The sequence below is a fragment of the Zygosaccharomyces rouxii genome, assembly GCF_000026365.1.
Source record: "Zygosaccharomyces rouxii strain CBS732 chromosome C complete sequence".
NCBI classification, from domain to species: Eukaryota; Fungi; Ascomycota; class Saccharomycetes; order Saccharomycetales; family Saccharomycetaceae; genus Zygosaccharomyces; species Zygosaccharomyces rouxii.
Window position 1 is genome coordinate 800,726 of NC_012992.1, and position 19,212 is coordinate 819,937.

General features: G+C 39.2%; 11 protein-coding genes across 11 annotated transcripts; 4 read left to right on the forward strand and 7 right to left on the reverse strand.

The window, feature by feature from the left end:
• Positions 1-147: 147 nt before the first annotated feature.
• ZYRO0C10450g (uncharacterized protein) lies at positions 148-1,989 on the reverse strand (the record flags this gene model as incomplete). Its single annotated transcript, XM_002496054.1, has 1 exon — positions 148-1,989. The coding sequence occupies one exon, from the start codon at positions 1,987-1,989 to the stop codon at positions 148-150; it is 1,842 nt and encodes a 613-aa protein (XP_002496099.1).
• A 652-nt stretch (positions 1,990-2,641) lies between these two features.
• On the reverse strand, positions 2,642-3,457 carry MER1 (Mer1p; the record flags this gene model as incomplete). Its single annotated transcript, XM_002496055.1, has 1 exon — positions 2,642-3,457. One exon carries the CDS (start codon positions 3,455-3,457, stop codon positions 2,642-2,644), a length of 816 nt encoding a protein of 271 aa, XP_002496100.1.
• A 165-nt stretch (positions 3,458-3,622) lies between these two features.
• On the reverse strand, positions 3,623-4,648 carry PTP1 (tyrosine protein phosphatase PTP1; the record flags this gene model as incomplete). The annotated part of the gene is made up of 1 exon (XM_002496056.1): positions 3,623-4,648. The coding sequence occupies one exon, from the start codon at positions 4,646-4,648 to the stop codon at positions 3,623-3,625; it is 1,026 nt and encodes a 341-aa protein (XP_002496101.1).
• Positions 4,649-5,358: 710 nt separating this feature from the next.
• On the forward strand, positions 5,359-8,658 carry BRE4 (Bre4p; the record flags this gene model as incomplete). The annotated part of the gene is made up of 1 exon (XM_002496057.1): positions 5,359-8,658. The coding sequence occupies one exon, from the start codon at positions 5,359-5,361 to the stop codon at positions 8,656-8,658; it is 3,300 nt and encodes a 1,099-aa protein (XP_002496102.1).
• A 399-nt stretch (positions 8,659-9,057) lies between these two features.
• MRX7 (Mrx7p) lies at positions 9,058-9,324 on the forward strand (the record flags this gene model as incomplete). The annotated part of the gene is made up of 1 exon (XM_002496058.1): positions 9,058-9,324. The coding sequence occupies one exon, from the start codon at positions 9,058-9,060 to the stop codon at positions 9,322-9,324; it is 267 nt and encodes an 88-aa protein (XP_002496103.1).
• A 93-nt stretch (positions 9,325-9,417) lies between these two features.
• On the reverse strand, positions 9,418-11,832 carry VID27 (Vid27p; the record flags this gene model as incomplete). Its single annotated transcript, XM_002496059.1, has 1 exon — positions 9,418-11,832. One exon carries the CDS (start codon positions 11,830-11,832, stop codon positions 9,418-9,420), a length of 2,415 nt encoding a protein of 804 aa, XP_002496104.1.
• Positions 11,833-12,092: 260 nt separating this feature from the next.
• On the forward strand, positions 12,093-12,767 carry RRG9 (mitochondrial ribosome assembly protein RRG9; the record flags this gene model as incomplete). The annotated part of the gene is made up of 1 exon (XM_002496060.1): positions 12,093-12,767. One exon carries the CDS (start codon positions 12,093-12,095, stop codon positions 12,765-12,767), a length of 675 nt encoding a protein of 224 aa, XP_002496105.1.
• A 47-nt stretch (positions 12,768-12,814) lies between these two features.
• PEX17 (Pex17p) lies at positions 12,815-13,399 on the reverse strand (the record flags this gene model as incomplete). The annotated part of the gene is made up of 1 exon (XM_002496061.1): positions 12,815-13,399. The coding sequence occupies one exon, from the start codon at positions 13,397-13,399 to the stop codon at positions 12,815-12,817; it is 585 nt and encodes a 194-aa protein (XP_002496106.1).
• A 261-nt stretch (positions 13,400-13,660) lies between these two features.
• MFG1 (Mfg1p) lies at positions 13,661-15,199 on the reverse strand (the record flags this gene model as incomplete). Its single annotated transcript, XM_002496062.1, has 1 exon — positions 13,661-15,199. One exon carries the CDS (start codon positions 15,197-15,199, stop codon positions 13,661-13,663), a length of 1,539 nt encoding a protein of 512 aa, XP_002496107.1.
• A 665-nt stretch (positions 15,200-15,864) lies between these two features.
• Positions 15,865-16,722, reverse strand: IES2 (Ies2p; the record flags this gene model as incomplete). Its single annotated transcript, XM_002496063.1, has 1 exon — positions 15,865-16,722. One exon carries the CDS (start codon positions 16,720-16,722, stop codon positions 15,865-15,867), a length of 858 nt encoding a protein of 285 aa, XP_002496108.1.
• A 182-nt stretch (positions 16,723-16,904) lies between these two features.
• On the forward strand, positions 16,905-19,169 carry GYP7 (GTPase-activating protein GYP7; the record flags this gene model as incomplete). The annotated part of the gene is made up of 1 exon (XM_002496064.1): positions 16,905-19,169. The coding sequence occupies one exon, from the start codon at positions 16,905-16,907 to the stop codon at positions 19,167-19,169; it is 2,265 nt and encodes a 754-aa protein (XP_002496109.1).
• Between the last annotated feature and the right edge of the window lie 43 nt (positions 19,170-19,212).

Genomic DNA, 19,212 nt, shown 5'->3' on the forward strand with positions numbered 1-19,212 from the left:
TGCGTTCTTTTGTATGATGAAACAATTATCAATGATTCAAAATAGGTTTTATGGGAAAAATATAAGGCGAGATATACAACAGAACATTATACTAAGATACACAGTTAAGACTTATTTTCGTTTTATTAATTACCTCAACAAAACACCTTAGCGAGAAGACATAGCCTTGGTGACAACTCTCTTCAAACCAACTTCAGCCTTTCTCAAATCATCAGTGGAAGCATCTTGGATTTCCAAAGAGGCCAAAGCGTCAGATAAGGCAGATTCGATCTTGGTCTTGGAACCTCTCTTCAATTTAGAAGACAAGACTGGGTCAGTAACTTGTTGTTCAATGGAAGCAACGTAAGATTCCAATCTTTGTCTAGCTTCGTGCTTCTTAGCGAAAGCTTCGTCAGCAGCCTTGAATTCTTCAGCTTGGTTGACCATCTTTTCAATTTCATCAGAGGACAATCTACCGACAGCGTTAGAGATAGTGATGTTAGCGGACTTACCGGTAGATTTTTCAACAGCAGTGACCTTCAAGATACCGTTAGCATCAACTTCGAAGATAGCTTCCAAGACTGGTTCACCAGCTTGCATTGGTGGGATGTTCTTCAAGTCGAATTCACCCAACAAAGTGTTTTCCTTACAGTTAACACGTTCACCTTGGTAAACTGGGAATTGAACAGTGCTTTGGTGGTCAGCAACAGTGGTGAAAGTTCTTCTCTTGATGGTTGGAACGGTAGTGTTTCTTGGAACGACAATACCGAAGATGTCACCTTGCATACCGACACCCAAAGACAATGGAGCAACATCCAACAACAATAGATCCTTGGTGTCTTCAGAAGTGGATTGACCAGTCAAGATAGCACCTTGGACAGCAGCACCGTAGGCAACAGCTTCATCTGGGTTGATGGATTTTTCCAATTGCTTACCTTCGAAGAAATCGGACAACATCTTTTGAACCTTTGGAATTCTGGTGGAACCACCGACAAGGACAACTTCGTCGATTTCAGTCTTTGGAACCTTAGCATCCTTTAGAACTTGTTCAACAGGTTCCAAAGTGGACTTGAATAGAGAAGAGTTCAAATCTTCGAATCTAGCTCTGGTGATAGAGGTTTCGAAATCGTCACCGTTGTAAAGGGAGTCGACTTCGATGGTAGTTTGAGTAACAGAGGACAAAGTTCTCTTTGCTCTTTCACAAGCAGTTCTCAATCTTCTTAGAGCTCTAGCGTCACCGGAGATGTCGTTACCGGTCTTCTTCTTGAACTCATTCTTGAAGTGTTCAAGCATGTTAGTGTCGAAATCTTGACCACCCAAGTGAGTGTTACCAGAAGTGGACTTAACGGTGTAAACACCACCAGCGATGTGTAGCAAGGAAACATCGAAAGTACCACCACCCAAATCGAAGATCAAGACGTGTCTCTCCTTTTCGGATTTACCAGCACCCAAACCGTAAGCAATAGCAGCGGCAGTAGGTTCGTTGATGATACGTAGAACGTTCAAACCAGAGATAGAACCAGCGTCCTTGGTAGCTTGTCTTTGAGCGTCGTTGAAGTAAGCTGGAACAGTGATAACAGCCTTTTCAACCTTTTGGCCAATCTTAGCTTCAGCAATTTCCTTCATCTTGGTCAAGACCATAGAGGAAATTTCTTGAGGAGAGAAAGTCTTGGTTTCACCCAAGTATTGAACTTCGACGACTGGGTTACCTTCGACGTCGATAAGCTTGAAAGGCCAAGTCTTTCTGTCCTTTTGAACAGACTCGTCGTCGAATCTTCTACCGATCAAACGCTTAGCATCGAAAACGGTGTTCTCTGGGTTCAAAGCAGCTTGGTTCTTGGCAGCATCACCGATCAATCTCTCTTCTGGAGTGAAAGCAACGAAAGATGGAGTAACTCTGTTACCTTGCTCGTTGGCAATAATTTCCACAGAGGATTCGTATGTAGCAACACAGGAGTAAGTAGTACCCAAGTCGATACCGATAGCACCTTGGAAAACACCTTCAGCCATTTTTAGATTGTGGTAATTTGACGGACTTGTCTGGGAGAAAGTAATAACTAAAGGCAAGAAGAAGTTTTAATTTTAAAGTAAACCTTGCAAAAAGTGGAAAGAGAGTTTTATATGTTCACGATGAGTTGGAAATGCGTTGATGAGGGCATCTTGAAAATTTTTCACGTTTCTTTTGCAAAGCGAAAAAAAAATTGAGAAAAAATTGTGTAGTAAACATTGCAAAATGTGACTGCCGGTTCGAATCTCGTTGGGAGTTCTGAGTCTTCGACCTTGCGGAGACAGGCAGTATTGTAGAAAAATTGAAATAGCTTTATTTTATTGAATGAAATGGCTGAAACTACCGCAGAGATTAAATGCTAAAAAATTGGTTTCAATTGACCTGGAATCGTTTGCGGATTTCAAATTAACGAACCTTTTTTTCCTTCTCAACAAACTGTGTATAGGTGTAACATGATTTCTTCGTGCTATGATGTGTTAGCAAGTCTATATCTAGGTCTTGCTTGGCCTTGGTCTAATTGGATTGATATCAAAATCACAAAGAACTCTTGAAATCAGGGAGTCGTATTTCATTGTATGTGATTGCAGGACTTCATGTCCGTGGAGCACCAGCTGTAATTCTGAACAATGCTGAGCTGTCAATACTTTTCAATTGTTATAATAACATCCTTTTTGGCCCCAATTTGTACAACTGTAGGTTTGCTTCGATGTAGGCAAATGCTAGTGCAACTTGGTACCAGTCACCTGTGATGGAAATCGATTGAATAACGATATCCGGATGATTCAGCTCCTTTGCAGTGAGTCTTTTGCTTATTGGTAGTATCTTGATAGTAGCCATAGACTCCTGTCTAATCATTTCGATACGGGCTCCATTCTTACCGATCAAATAAGTGACTTGATCTTTGTTCAATGACAGTTCCTCATTGAAGATACGACTCTTGATAACTGAAAGTTCTGATTGTCTCCAGGGTAAATTTACACTTACAGGTGGTGTCAAACATCTTGGTAGTTGTGGTTCCGAGGTTTGTTCGAACTGTTTGAGGTTTGTCCCAACATCCGCTAACAGTGTTTCAATCGAATCACTCAGGATCGTCACATAAAGCCTGTCTCTGGAGATGGAGAACGTCGATAAAATGGTCAATTCCTCTTCAAACACTGGTTTTCCAGTCCTTATCGTAATCCATCCTTTGTTCCAAACTTTCTTAAATGATACTCCGTCAAATAAACATGTCAAACTTGCAGAATTATCTCCGTTTTTTGAAATTGACACCATCGTTAAAATTTCTGAAATTCTGTGGGCTTCTTTCCAACCCATAACAACGGTTATCCTCTTCTCTTTGTACTTCTCTTTGGTTTCACTTTTGGACACTTTCAACGCCGGCTCATTGCTAAGCGGCTCCTTCAGGGATAGTGAGTTTCGTTCGAGCTCTTGAAGCTCTATTCGTCGCTTTACCATTGATTTTAACTGCATTAGGGTTTTTATACGTTATGTATTACTTTATTTTACTTCTATGTTGTTTAACGCCTCTTTTATACATCTTCAGATCTCGGCGGCTAAGCAGGCTTCCCCTAACTCTCCGCAGCTCGACATATGAAAAGGGAGACGCGTTTCAAATAGTAGCAAGCATTTTACGTATCACTTTTGAGAGTGAGAGCCACGCATAGCATACAGATAGTTTGCTGCATGGTATATGAATAGGTATTGATCTATCATCTGTACCATTTTCAACCTTTGAGAACGAAGTTGAAGAACGATTTGTTCTATCAAGTCGTGATCATAGTGCTTAATTGGATTCATAGTGGGATTATCGGAGGATATGCCTATTTTGAAGTCGGCGGTATCATTTATTAGGTGATCTAGGGCGATGAAGGTACCACTTCTACCAACACCTGCCGAGCAGTGAACTATAATTGGGTTCTCCTTATGGTTGAGACTATTAGAATGCCTGCAAAGCTGCATGATGGGAACTACTTGATCAGGTTTACTCATATCCCTCCAGAGATCAAAATAGAAGTGGTGAACGGTTTTAACGGGACCGTTGCCAAACAAGGGTTTTAAAGTTAGAGTGGTTAAAGTGTAACAGTTATCAATTTTTGAACTCTCTTTGAACTCTACACAAATATCACAAGGAAATTCACTGATATCATTAGTACCTTTAATTGTTTGTACTTTAGGTGCTACCTTTATCCTATCGCCGTTAGATGTACCTCTTGGCCAATAAGGAAAGCATTTAGGTCTTCCATGTTCTTCCAGTGGAGTAACCATTACAATGACGATGTCCGGATGAGGGCATTCGTAATAACACATTTGCCAAAACTGGGCCCATGTATTCTCTGTGGGACCTTGGGTGGCAATGTATTTACCTGAGTTAAGACTCTGACCTGGTACTTCTGCCTTAACATAAGAGGCATTGATATAGTCGTTGCCCTGTACAACGTTAAGTTTTACTCTATTCTTCTCATAGGGCATTATGTTCACATAACGATTTCTATAATCGTTTTTGGGTAAAACGCTAACACCAAGAGACCATCTTGAGTGGTTGGTATCCAGGGTGGCATCCCTCAATCGTTCATCTTCTTGGTGTTGGATGAATCTAAATTTCTCTACTAGCTCCTTGTCAGGTTGATGCAAGTACCAAGGTGATTGACTCATTTGTGTCATATGTGCAGGGTTTGTGGTACAATAAACTTGATTAAAAAGGAACTACCAATGTGCACTACTAATGTTGGAAGCTACTTTTTGGCTTTGGAAATCCCCTATGGATATGGACACCACTAAAGGTATTCAAATGGCATGCATATGGTGCTGGGACTGATTCTGCCGGACATCATTCGCCCTTAGTAAATTGCCTTCCGGGGAATGTCAAAATTTTTGAAGGTGAGGTCAGTCAGTTGACTGAAGGAGACCCAATACGGCATGACATTGGCAAACCACAATAATAATAATGACAATAACAACAAACAATAATATGAATTAGGATAATAAACGACGTGCTGATGTTTCTTCTTTTCAGTTTATCTACTGTGAGGGTAACAAAAGAGCGGACAACGTGAGATTCTTCCTCATCCCACTAATTCGCAGATGATTATACGATTCTCACGTATTCCGAAGGCAGACATTGTGAAGACAGGTCTTCGTACAAGTCCGATAATTTGATTAGCTCGCAATTGTTCGTAAAAGAGTCAAGATTTATTTTCGCAAAAATAAGTGCACTACAGTTTAACATCAAGTGGTAGAAGGACTAATTCACTAAACTTTCGGAGCCTGTAAAGTGTTCCTTTTTATATCTTTACCCCATTTACACCCATTGTATCATTAACCAGTGGAAACAACGGCACTGCTGGGTGTGATAGTAGAAGGCGACGTGACTAATGGCCAACAATTGGGCACCTAATAGTGTTAGGCCGGGGAGTGCACAGGATGAGCATATTTCCAAGGGTTCGTATGTGCAACGTTCTTTCCCCAATCTTCGTGACATAAATCATAAGGACTTTAAGGGTTTGGGACCTACTCCTCTTAGCGCTGAGAGACCAGCATCAGAAAATCAATTATCCAGAGTTTCTTTGCCACAGTTAAGATTGGACACCTCGGCTAGATTGAAGAATTGGGAAGAATTGGAAGATTTCAATTTGGAAGAGTTGAGGGATGGATTTTTTGATGCACGATTCTCCAAAGCTGAGCGGGTTACTACAGACGAGGAGGAAGTTACGGATACTGGAAGTTCGGATCGTGGAATATCTGGATTATGGAATCTTGGGCATTCTTACGGATCGAGGGTTCTAAGTAAGGTGTGGATTGATTTTAAAAATAATTTTATACCAATCTGCAAGTTTTTCATTGCATATTTTGTTGCACTTGTTATATGTGTGGATCATCGATCAGGTAGGTGGTTAGGTCATAACTACAGGTATTTTCTACCAATAGCGGTAGTGATCCACCATCCTGCGAGAACTATTGGTTTCCAATTGGAGATGTTTTTCTCCTCAGTAATTGGTGGGGTTCTTGCTATGGGGTGGTCGTCTTTGGCATGGTATATCTCTGTAGTTAGGAAACCTACCCAGTTACATCCAGGTGGTATCTTATTTGCCAGTCTAACATTAGCCCTTGTGCTGTCTAATTGGTTGAAAGAACTCTTCCAGCGGACTTTGTATTGTGCACTAACTTTCAACATTGCCATCATATTCCTTCACGATGTTAGTTTACGTCAATCGAAACAAAATCTGGAATGGCAAATAGATTGGGATTTTGGTATGTCTTATCTCTTCGGTATGATCCTTTCATTGGTTGTATGTGTATTGTTCTGGCCTTGGGCTGGTAACGCGGAAATAATAGACCAATTCACTGCATCGACGGATACCATACGACAACTCTTACATGCATTGACGAATAAAGATACTCTTCAGGATGAAGAAACACTTAGGATATTACAAAAAAAAATGGTGGATTCACTTAATGTTGATCTTTCTGAACGTTACAGAGATTTTGCAAATCAGTTTACGATTTCAAGGTTAGACACAGGAAAGTTAATTAATTTCCGAAACTCTCTGACTAAATTAACAACTCCTTTGAGGATCTTACCTTTGACTAACAAGCTTTTAGAAGGCTTAGATTTTGACGGTTTTTATGAAGATTTGAGAAGACAAAAATCTGATAGACTGAGTAAAGTTCCTCCTAGCAAAAATGCAACGGAATCTAGTACACCGGCGTCACCCCCTGGTTCATCTTCACTTTTTTCGAAAAAACATGGCTTATCTTTTTCCTCAGGATCAATGTCGAATCAGTTTAACATTGAATTGCTCAGGTCAACCTTCTCAAAACGTATTGTATTATTAATTTTTGAAATGATTGAAGTGACAGAAAATATGAAGACAATGTTGGAAACTTTAAAGAATTTCAGAATTTGTCAAGCTAAAAAAGATGAAATTGATAATCTTTTGGGTCGTTCCTTTGGAAAGTTGAGAAGGAAACTTTACCATTTGGATAAAACGTATAAGGAATTCGTGAAATCTGATTTCTTTTCACAAGAACTCTTGTCTGATGAAGATTCAGTAGACATTTTCTTATTTTTGAGGTACATCAGGAATTCTGCTAAGAATATGCTTGAAGTGGTTGAGTGTTGTAATGAGTTGATAAAGGATTCTCATTGGAGGATTAGCCGTCCTTCATATCCATTAAGCAGGGCCATGGTTAGATTGCCCTTGCAATCCGCCTTTGATGAGGGAGCAAGCAATGTGCATCACTATTTTGAAACGAAACGTGATGTTGACCAGGCATTTGAGCAACTGTACAACTCTTACACGTCAAGACATAAATATACTAAAAAGAACGCATATTTGGCTCCGAGAGCTATTGATCACAACGACTTCAATTTTCACACCACTCAAAATCCATGGCGTTACAAACTCTGGAAGTTTAGTACGTTGTTAGTGGGGAGGGAGATGAAATGGACATTAAAAGTTTGGTTTGTGGTGGTTTTCCTCAGTTTGCCTGGATGGCTACCTGTTTCACATCGTTGGTACCAAAGATACCAATGTTTCTGGGGTCCCCTTTCCTTCTATATTTTGGTGAATAGAAGATTTTCCGGAAGATGGAGTATAGTTTTTTTGAGGATGGCTTGTGGTCTTATTGGAATTTTCTGGGGATGGGCAGCAAATCAATCGAGACATTTTGGAAGTCCCTATGTGGTCTGTACATTTGGTGGTTTGCTAGTCATTCCATGTGCACTTAATTATTTGGTTTACAAGAGAACGAAGTCAAGTGTTGCTGCATTGATGTGCTTTTCGGTTATAGTATTAGAGCCTTACTCTAAAGGCAAAGATTCCTTGTCTACCGCAGGAATATGGAAAAACACATGGGTTACTGGGTTAGCATTTATCATTGGAATTGCGGTATCAGTTTGTATCAATTGGATTGTTTGGGCGTTTAAGGCAAGAACAGAATTAAGAGTTTCCGTCTCATCGCTAATTGGACATATCGGTCAATCGTATCAGTCGGTTACCGACAGATACCTGTACCGTGACTCCAAGGATGATCCTACAGAGATTACGTTGGCGCTCTCCCACATTAGAGAAGTAAGATTGGCTCAAAGTATTAAGGCCATCGAAGAGTTATCTTTAGAGGCAAAAGCGGAACCCAAATTAATTTCCAAATTTTCTTATCCGAAATACCAGCGTCTATTGAACGTTTGTGAATTTCTGTTTCAAAAAAATGTGGAGGCGAGGGTTTCAGGCTCGCTTTTCGAAGTTTTGAATGAGGACTTTGATAATGAGACTACTAGGGCATTGTTATCACTACGTAGGGACAGCGTCTCCTCGGTGATCTTTAATTTCTACATTTTATCCAATTGCTTTAGATCCAAGAACAAATTACCCAAATATCTGCCAAATCCTGCTCTTTCAAGGAAAAGGCTCTTTGATTTGATTGGCCAATTTGAAATGCAAAGGAAGCGCCGTAGCCAAGACTTAGATTCATGTCGCCCATCCCTTAGGAAAAATCTGTCCACAGAGGAAAAGTTGAAAGAACAAGCTGACGTGGGCGTTCAGGATTACGAAAAACTACATTGGATTGAAGTGCATGGCATTGCCTTTGCTAGAGCATTTACAGATATTACTGAGGCAACCTTAACTTTAGTAAACTGTGCTAAAGAGATCCTGGGGGAAGATTCATTTTGAAAGAGACTCTTATTATAACAGAATAACCTTTATATGCATCTATCTATCTTAATCTTAATATCAATATTAATCTTAATGTCTAATTCAATGGCTTGACCTTTTGCTCATTTGGTTTTTCATTGCCTGCCACCGTGGAACTTATAGCATGGTACACAACTATTAGTGTGATCATAATCAATCCACAACTGATGGTTAAAGTGTTAAGCTGATCATCATTAATCATCTTGACAGGGCACTAATCAATTAATTGGTCTTTGTTATGCCAATTCTCACCTTTGAACTAAGTTTCTGTTGTAAGGTCAGAGATGGCTTCTACGTGTTTTTCGCTTTACAATCTGAATGTTTAAAAAGAACCTTTTGTTATGGGGCAGTAAATTCAGAGCTGAAAGTGGAATATTAATGAAGAGACCGCCAAGAAGTCTGGAAGAATGGCTGTATCTTCAACTTTTAGATTCACCACGATTTCACAGATTTGTAGGAAATGTATATAGGAAGGTCAACGGTATAAAGGACGGACCACAGGAGGGATCCTTTACGGCATCGGAATACCTTTTCCAACCAACAAAGAGACAAAAATTTAAGGCATACAGAATTTTATTTTGGGATGAAATGAGAAGTTTGATTGGATTGCCAAGGAAGTCTGATAAATTCTTTAACCGTAAATAAAATATTGATGTAATTTATTAAACATACTACATACTACATAATAATAGGACGGGGTGAAATAAAATAAAAGAAATTCTGGTGAAATAGCGTTAATTAGTTGTAATCGTCATCGTCGTCATTGTAAAAGAGGCTAACATCAGGTAACAAAACTTGTTTATCTGGAACTTTGAAAGATTTGGTCTTTGACATGGAGACGTTATCCTTTAATGCTACAATAACATTTCTGTCCGTACCGAATTGGAAATTATCTTCAATAATGTTTGAGTCGTATCTTCTCATGGTATAAGGTTTTCTTTGGTGTCTTAGAATTTTCTTCAGCGACCATGAAATGGCAAATGGACCACTTGATGTAACGATTGTCTGTTCCTCTTGGTTGATACCGGTGTTAAAATAAGCCTTACTAAAGTTAATAGGTTTCTTCGTAGAAGTTGAAATATAACTTGCGTGTTCTGGACTAATCTTAAGAACGTAGGTCTTAATGTTTTCACTGGCAGGGAAAGACTTTGTGAATCCCAAAGTTCCTGCATTCTTGCCAGTTTTAACGGTAAGATCCATTAATAGCAATGAAGAATCACACGTACATAACAACCACTTACCATTAGCAGAAACTGTGACGTGCCTTATGGGCTGACCTAATGATGGAATTGCAGTCTTGGCTCTAATTCCTAACCTGTCATATAACCGCACGTCACCTTTCTCAGACCCAACAGCAATATAACCATCCTCCGTCGTACCCAGGGAACTAAATTTTGTATTGGTGGCATAATCTTTTGATTCATCTTGTACCACCTTGTTTTTGGTGTTAATTCTTGGGTCGATCTTAAATAGACCACGAGGGGAAACACCTAGGACTGTCTGCTCAGCAGTCAGCTGGTCAAATTTCTTTGCGGGACCATATTGAACCACATCTTTTTCACCAGTTCCCCATTCTTCCACCACTTTACCTCTCTCTAAATCCATTTTGAACAATTTGTTTTTATCCTTTTCATCCCGCAAGATGAGATTTCTATCTTCCATGTAAAGCATAGGATCATCTGGGTTAATTCTTTTCCCTTCTAAGTCAGAAATGTTTTTAAGGGCAGCAACAAAGTCCATTCCATCTCTATCTGTCTTAAAGACACCGATCTTGTTATCCCTAACGACATAAGATCTGTCATTCTTGTAGGCGACTGTTAAGGACTTATTACCACTTGATAAAGGACGCTGAAATGAATCATTCTCAAAACTTTCTGATGAAATTATTCTTCTTGAATGATCTTCATCTTCACTATCACTCTCTTCTTCCTCCTCTTCTTGTTCTCTTTCATGTCTTTCTTCCTCTTCTTCTTTGATACGCGCTTCTCGTTCATCTTCATCCAAGATTTTGTTCAAATCCTTCTCCACTGCCGCTGAAAAATTCAAGATGAATTGTTTCTGGTCACCTGGGACTTCCCCCCACGGTCTTTTGTTTAATGACATCCATAGGCATTTAGAGATACAACTTTGGAACTGTGTACATGCTCCTACATCAGTAAATTTAAGCATGAATGAAAGAGTGATTTGATTAAAGGTATAGTTAAAGATGAATCCTGATTCGACGAAATCGAAAGTTGGATTGATACTGGGAGACAAGTCTGTACCCAATTTAGTAGGTTCACCCTGAACCGCTAGCCAATATTCGTAGTCACCAGTTTCAATAACGAGTACATCCACATCTTGTTCTTGTGACATAAATTTTTCCTCCATGGGGTCAAATACGAGCAGGCTGGCCTTTAAGAGGATTAATTGTTTACCCTTGGGAACAGCCTTTGGTGGATTTTTTTTCAACTTTCTAGCTACCGGAACCTGTACTTCTCTAGCATCCTCAAAATTCTCTTCCTCTACTTCTTCTTCATCTTCCGCAGTGGATGCTGGTGTTGGTTGTGGTTCCTCCATTTTCAAATTCTGTAACCTTTCAGCTAAATCATCACACTGTTCCCTTGCCAGCGCTTCGGATTCTGCAGCTACAGCATTAATTTCCTTTTCATTAGCACTAATACCAGGTTTTTTGAATCTGGCCTCGTATTCACAACGATACACAGTCTTTGTAAATTGTGCCACATCTTTCAATGATACTTCTGGAGACACAACGAACTGAACCATTTCGTCTTCTTCATCACCAATAGTATTGTTCCAAATAAATGTTAAATCACCCTGATCATTCCATTTCTTGTAAAAACCCAAAAATCCTAATTTAAAAGTCCATTCATCGTCTTTCTTGGATTGAGCCGAAGTTGCACTTACAGAATCATCAGAGTATTCTTCGTTATCATCACCAGTGGAAACTTCCGTATCGTCAGCAACTTTACAAACAACTAATTCATAACTGTATTGAGCAGTTTTACGAATACTTAAAGTGGAATCATTGTAAATACATTCCAATGCTGCTTTTGGTGACTTTCGAGATCGAAGCAAATCGAACTCACCCGATGGAATCATAACCACTTCTTGCTTGGATCCAGAATCCATGAATTTTCTAATGATATTCATTGATGAAATCGAAAAGTTTAACCGAATCCACCTGGGTAGTGGTGATGATGCTAGTATATGATGAGTACTATCCTTATGATTACCCATCTAAAGGTTTACTTCCCCTTGCCTCCGGTACTTGCGATTTTCTCCTCGTGGGAAGTGATCTCGTTGGCTAAGAATTTAATCATCTAGCGATGAGATGCCAATGCAAAATACATCATCTGTACTATGAATAATACGACTAGAATAATCCTCTCAAGGTTATATTGTCCCATTTAATGATTCCTTTCACATCTGGGAAGTGCTATGACCGTTTTCCTAGCATGTTGTTCACCTACAGGGTGGTAATTGGGAGATCATTCTGTCAAGCTCATCGCGGATCACTAATGGCAGAAAATAGGTCAAAGGGAGCTAAAAATGCTATCAAAGTTGTTCACGAATCTAGTTTAACCAGTAAGGAACAGAGAGAAAAGTCTAAAGATGATGAAACACCTGCATGGAAGATTCAAAAGATGGCAATTTCGAAGAAACTCAAAGGACAAAGGTGGAATCCATCAAAGAGGCTTTCACGAGAGGAGATGGAAGGTCTTCGACTTATAAAGAGTCAATTCCCACACTTGAATGCCAGTGAATTGGGGCAACAGTTTAAAGTATCACCGGAAGTCGTTAAAAGGATTTTATCATCGAAATGGAGACCCACAGAGGATGAACTGGGTAAACTGCAGGACCGATGGAAACAGAGGGGTGAAAGGATCAAACAGATGTTTGATTCACATCAAATTCAAGAAAAACCATTAGTGGTACCGAAACGAATAGTAATAAACACGTTGGGTAGCTCGCCTAGTGTAGTAGCGACCACAAGACCCAGTAAAAATGCGAAATCCAACAAAAGAACTAAAAACAAATTGCACCTTTTGCAACAACGGGAGCATGATCATGAGCATTCTGAATAGATAAACTTTTCCTGTAAATAGCTTTTTTTTTCCTCCTTCTCATGAGTTTAATGAATTCTACCACTTACGAACCAACCCTTGACTTCACGAATGGAATTAATCATTTTTCTACTCAATTCAGTCTGTGGTTCTATACCAGACTCAAGCTTAAACTTATCAGATAACAATCTTGCCTCCACGTTAAACGCATTTAAGTTTCTCGGTTCTTGTGAATTTGATTTAACAAATTGTTGTAGATGCGTGGTGGAATCCGTCAGCCTCTTATTGATTATGGACCATGAACTTTCCAAGGGTTCTAACTCATCTTCTGATGTCTGCGTACATCTTTCCGCACTATTATGACTTTCGTTGTATCCAATTACAGCTACAGGTGTGGTACGTATGCAGTTCTGTAATTGAGACACCAGTTTCCTCAATCTCAAAAGAGTTGATGCTGAGACATCTGCCCTTTGAGAATATTGCTGTTCTAAACAAGGTACCAGTACCAATTTTAACGCTAAGTAGATTAGTGAGGCAATTAGACCTGTATTGTGAAAAAGACTTTGGATATAGCCTAAAGTAGCATTCTTTGTACTTCTGGTAACAATCCTAGACTCATCTGGCCATTCAATGGTATCCATTTGATTCATCATTCTTACGTTATCTTTACCCTTTGTTAGCTGTATGTATTGTAATGTTGCGGATAGAATCGCAATTCCGAATTTGGATTAAGCTCTATACTTGCTCATACATAATGCCCTTTGAACACACACGTATGTGTGAAATATATAAATACATATAAATGGTGATGTTACCTACATGTACAATATTGTAATATTCGAGCTTCCAAACCTCCTCGAATATTACAGTTAACTGTGATTATCAGTGTTATGACTACTCATTATTATTACTCATTAAAACCTTATCTTTTTAGTACCTGGTATCGCATTACTCCCGCCGGTTTTATCTTTTGATATTCTGGAAGAAGTTAATCTTAATGATGCCAATGATGTTGAGGATGCTGCTGTCAATGCTGTCGTTTTCTTTTTAGGTTTCTTCCTTATACCAGGCGTCCTTTGCCTCGATAAGAAAACTGTTGATGGATTTTCGGGACTACTGTTACAACCCACGGTTGATGGAGTACCATGATTATATGGAAGATTTTCCATCTTTGCAGTTTTATTAGCTGGAACCATTTCCCCCAAGTGTGTTGAGTTAGAAGTTTGGTTGTTTGAAACGTAGCGATCTAGCGCTTCCAATGGGCTAACTATTTGTTTTTCTTTTCGATAAATTAATAGATCTGTTAAACTTGACATCACATCTGTCATTTGAAATGTTCTCCTGGCTTTTTGGTGTCTGCTTGTGTCTGAAAGGTTGGAAAACTCTTTCATGTGAGAATGAAATTCTTCGACCGCCGTTTCATTGGACGATGCTGCTGATGAGGATATCGAACCGTCAGTAAGGACCTGTGGAATCGTTTGAGGCGTACCACTTAGCATCTGTGTTAATTCGACCAATTGAGCTAGTTTGTTCATCATATATGAGTTAGAGATAGATGCTCGTAGCATTTCATCTAGTGCATACCAATCATCTGCCGCTCTGTCCATAAATCTGACCTCCAGCCACTGCACCATAAAATTCAAATCTAATGAGGCTCTAGTGCAAATTCTACGCTCTATATTGCTACCACCTTTCCAATGACCTGTACAACACGTATCATCTTCTATAATAATACTGCCATTACTCAAAACTTGAGCTCGTGGTCTTGATGTTTTCGTTTCTAAACTTTCTTGTCCACAACGTCGTAATACCTCCCAAATCACACAAAGCATCGGAAAACAAAGATTGAAACACTTATTTTCGCCATTAGATTGCCCAGAAATTATAATTTTTGTATTTTTATTGAACACATTTGGCATGTATTCTTCCCAAATCTTAGAATCAGCCATATTTCTCGAGAATTCATTAAAACTAATCGCAATTTCATGCCATCTTTCTAACGCCTTCTCTGATAAGCCTTTCCTAACAGCATAGCTGCTGAGAGTCTTCAAGATTTTTTCTTGTTTACTTAAATTTTCTTCGTTTACGATTGCATTATCCAACGACAGTGGAGTCACCCTTTGAGCCTGTCTTTTTGACGCGGCGATGAGTTTACTTATTGCCTCACCAATACTTCCAGCATTGTCGAAGAAACCTGACTTTGGTGATTCTGACCGGCCACTGCCAGCCATCATCTTTGCAATAGAATCTATACCATCGCCAGAATCCCTTGATGACCTCCAGTTCCTCTTTTGTGGTGAGGACCTACCGCTAACCCCTAAGTTCATTCTGCCTCTGTCTGAGTATACTTCTGGATCGTGAAAGATTCTTGGGGAAGAATTGGGGTTATCATTGTTTCCATGGTCGTTGTGGTCCTGTCCCGAGTCCTCAGAACTATTCCCAAACGGATACATTTGAGACCAATATCAAAGCCTTCCTACCAACACTTGGGCCTTGAAAACTCTGTAAAATAGCTTCAAAATCCTTGTATTATTCAATTTTTTATTTTGTCTTCTAATCCTCGAGAGATCTTCGAGAGTGACTGACTAGTTTAGAGTCCGAACTTTTAAGCGTGTTTACTTTTTTTTATGTTTCCGTCATTGTTCGAGAGCGTTATACAATTCGGAAAAAATTACAAATTGAAGGTATACGAATTTCGAAGCCCTTGAAAAGTTCCGCGTATGTTACCTGCAATTGTTAGTGAACAATAACTTTAATAACAATCATATGAGTTCTAATACAGAATAAGAACATTTTGACATATTCTAGAATATGCAGACTATAATTTAAAAACTCTTTTGATCAATATGTAATATCTTCTGGTCTTCTACTACTCATTCTGGAAGATGGGCATTACATGGCGAACATGAGCACTAGGATGATCTTAGCCAAAGTAGCGTTCATTACTCGTTTTCAGTAATTGGTAGTTAGCTTCCCTGTGTAACAAGTATGTCATATTTCCTAATGCGATGGACGACATTTGATGACAAAAAGAAGTTTTTTACTTTCCTATTTCACTTTCCTCTTTCACTTTCCTCTGCTTTCACATTCCTCCGCCTTCACATTCCTCTCTTTGCCTCTAGTCAAACTCAATGGAACAGTATAAATCCACATCAGGTTTCCTTAAAGTCCTATTCATTCCCTTGCTGATGTAGGGCCTTCTCGGTCTGCTGAAACTCAAAGATTCACCGTTGGGGCCTGACTCTCCGGTATTGTTACTGTTTTCATCTTCTTTATCGTCCACGTGGCTTCTTGATTTGCCTGCACGTCTTCTTAACAGCTTGTTGATGGTTTCTTGCTTCTCTTCTTCAAGTCTCTTCTCACTTAGGTTCTTACGTTTACGTGCGTTTTCAGCTCTACGTAGCGCAATTTCTTCCTCAGTCATAATTTTTTTGGTGGATCCATCACCTAGTAATTCTGTTAACATCTTTGATTTTGTGCCATTACTGGCCCCACCATTCCCATTGGGTTTCATTGATTCCTCTGTAGTTTCTCGTAATTCCTCTTCTTCAACCGCTGTTGGGGCCGGTATTTCATCCTCTACTTCAACATCTTCGCTGAACATCTTTGGCTCTGGTGAGAGTTCCTGAGCATCCTCTTCATCTTCCTCCTCTTCATCTTCCTCCTCTTCATCAACGACTTGGGTTCCTCCTCCACCTCTTTTCCTTGGTGACGACATCTGTTCCAGTTCTAATTCTTCTTCAGCTTCTGCCTCTGCATCTTCATCTTGAATCTCCCTAGTACGTCTTCTTCTGTTATTACTTGACCTGCTTATGCCACCATTTCCAGTTTTCGATCTTTTATTAGCCCTTGGTTTCGATCTTTTGGGGGTATGTTGCACTTCAATGTACTCTTCATTATCGTCATCATCATCGGCTCCAGGTCTATATGCAGGCTCTAAACTCTCTGATCCACTGTCACTGTAATCACTATCCATATTTTTGACTTAATGCTCTTCGACTACCTAGAATTTCTTTAGTTTGGATATTAGTTGTCAATTTTTTAACAACGGAGGCTCAGTTTAAAGGGTTTTTGTATTTAAATTCATACATGTTCTTATACAAAGCCTTGATAGAAGGTTTAAGTTCAGTGAAGTAGAGGAAGCAAGAGATTTCCAAGATGGAATCAGAACTCATCTTTTGTAAATCCAAAGTTTTCATACATCCTAGCAAGAGTGCTGCTGATAATGTACCCGGTTTCCTTATTATCTGTAAGGAAGCTGGACAATCTAAACAAGATTCTACATTAGCATGGGTACCTGAAAGAGTACTGAGATCAGATCAGTTACAGTGGTTTAACGATGCTGAACTGGATTTGGACAAAGTTAAAAGAAAGGCGCCCACTATACTGTCGTCTACAAGAGCATCATGGCAATTTTCCGTCAAATTGAACAGTTTGTATTCTATTGAATTCAGATTGCCAAATCCAAATGGTTGGTGGTACGGTTCAGTGCTATTACATTCCCGGAGTTTCTATGAAGATGACACCTTGCCGGCTTTGTTTTTCCACGACGACATATGTCCATCTACAGAACTTAGAAGGAAAGAATTGAATAAATCTTTTGATCCATTTGCAAGTTCAGGTGATGTCTACTGGGGTGGTGTTGATTTTAGAAATACAGTTCGTGAATTGGTCGATTTACAGCGAACTGTAGTAGATTCCACGGTTTGGTTGATCAACGCAAGTTTAGATGATTTAAGAAACTTTTCACCTCAGAAATTAACTAAGGATCAAGATTCCTCGAAAAATAATTATAGTGATGATCTCAATGGTGCAGTTTGGAATACTTGGGAATCTGCCAAATGGGGGGTTATGTCACGGATAGCGGATGCAACCTCTAAGACAGGTTCTTACATGGGGCAATTGATTAGACGACATCCATTGGTTAAAATTGCAGAGAGAAATAGTGATAGCCCATATGTGAAGAAACTGTTGGCGAACCCTCGTGTCCAAGAAGTGCAAGATGATTTTGATTCAGCAAGAGTTTACTTAGCTAAATGGGCACTAGGAGTTAAACAAGAGGCGGAAAATTATCAGAGGAATCACAGGGAAACAGAAGTCTATAGAAGATTACTCACTAATGAATTGGGGATCGATGGTGAAAATGACGTTAAATTTACCGATGAAGAACTGAATAGAGCGCTAGAGAGGAATTATCCACTGACGAGACAAAAATGGGATTCCTTTTTCGACGCTCAAGGTAGATTAATGCTTACCGTTCAAGAAATTAAAGATCATATTTTCCATGGGGGTATTAAGGATATGGAATTAAGAAAAGAAGTTTGGATGTTTTTATTTGGTGTTTATTTTTGGGATTCATCTGCAGATGAAAGGCTTCAATTGGATCAAACATTGAGAGAAGTTTACGAAATGGGTTATAAAGAGAAATGGGTTAATAGGGAGCCTCATGAAGATCAAAAGGAGGAAGAATATTGGCACGACCAAATCTTCAGGATTGATAAAGACGTTAAGAGAAACGATCGTCACATGGATATTTACGAGTACAATACTGCCGATGGTAAGAAACCAGATTCAACTACCTTGCAATCTGGTAATTTGGAAAATATTGACGAGGGATCCAACAATTGGGTGTTGAAGAATCCCCATTTAATTGCATTGAAAAATATTTTAGTGAGCTACAACTATTATAATTCCGATTTAGGGTACGTACAGGGCATGTGCGATTTGTTATCACCAATTTATTATGTGGTTAGAGACGAAGCGCTGGCATTTTGGTGTTTCGTTAATTTTATGGAAAGAATGGAACGTAATTTCTTGAGGGATCAATCTGGAATTCGTGATCAAATGTATACCCTGTCAGAATTATGTCAGTTAATGTTACCCAAATTGAGTGAGCACCTTAACAAGTGTGACTCGTCTAATCTATTCTTTTGCTTCAGAATGTTATTAGTTTGGTTTAAAAGAGAATTTGAATTTCACGACGTCTGTTCCGTTTGGGAATGTTTCTTGACCGATTTTTATTCATCACAGTTTCAATTGTTCTTTATGTTGGCCATACTTCAAAAGAATGCTGATCCTATTATTCAAAATTTGGACCAGTTTGATCAAGTTCTCAAATATTTCAATGATATGCATGGTACCATGGATTGGGACGATTTGATGACTAGAGCAGAATTGTTATTTGTCAGATTTGCCAAATTAATGAATATCACTTCAAGGAAGGAAGTATTACCATCTTTAAGATCAGACCAAGGTACCTCTTCATCTTCTGGTATCCAATTACACGAATTGTCCAGTGGTGAGAACACTAGTGGTGATTATGACGAAGATTTGCCTACGGGGAGTAAATATTTAAGATTGCTTCTCTCCAAACAAGTCGTAAAGCAAAAGGAAGCGCCCAGGCAGGCAGATTCTGTTAAATGAATAATAAATAATGATCGCTTTTCATATTTTACTTGAGCACATT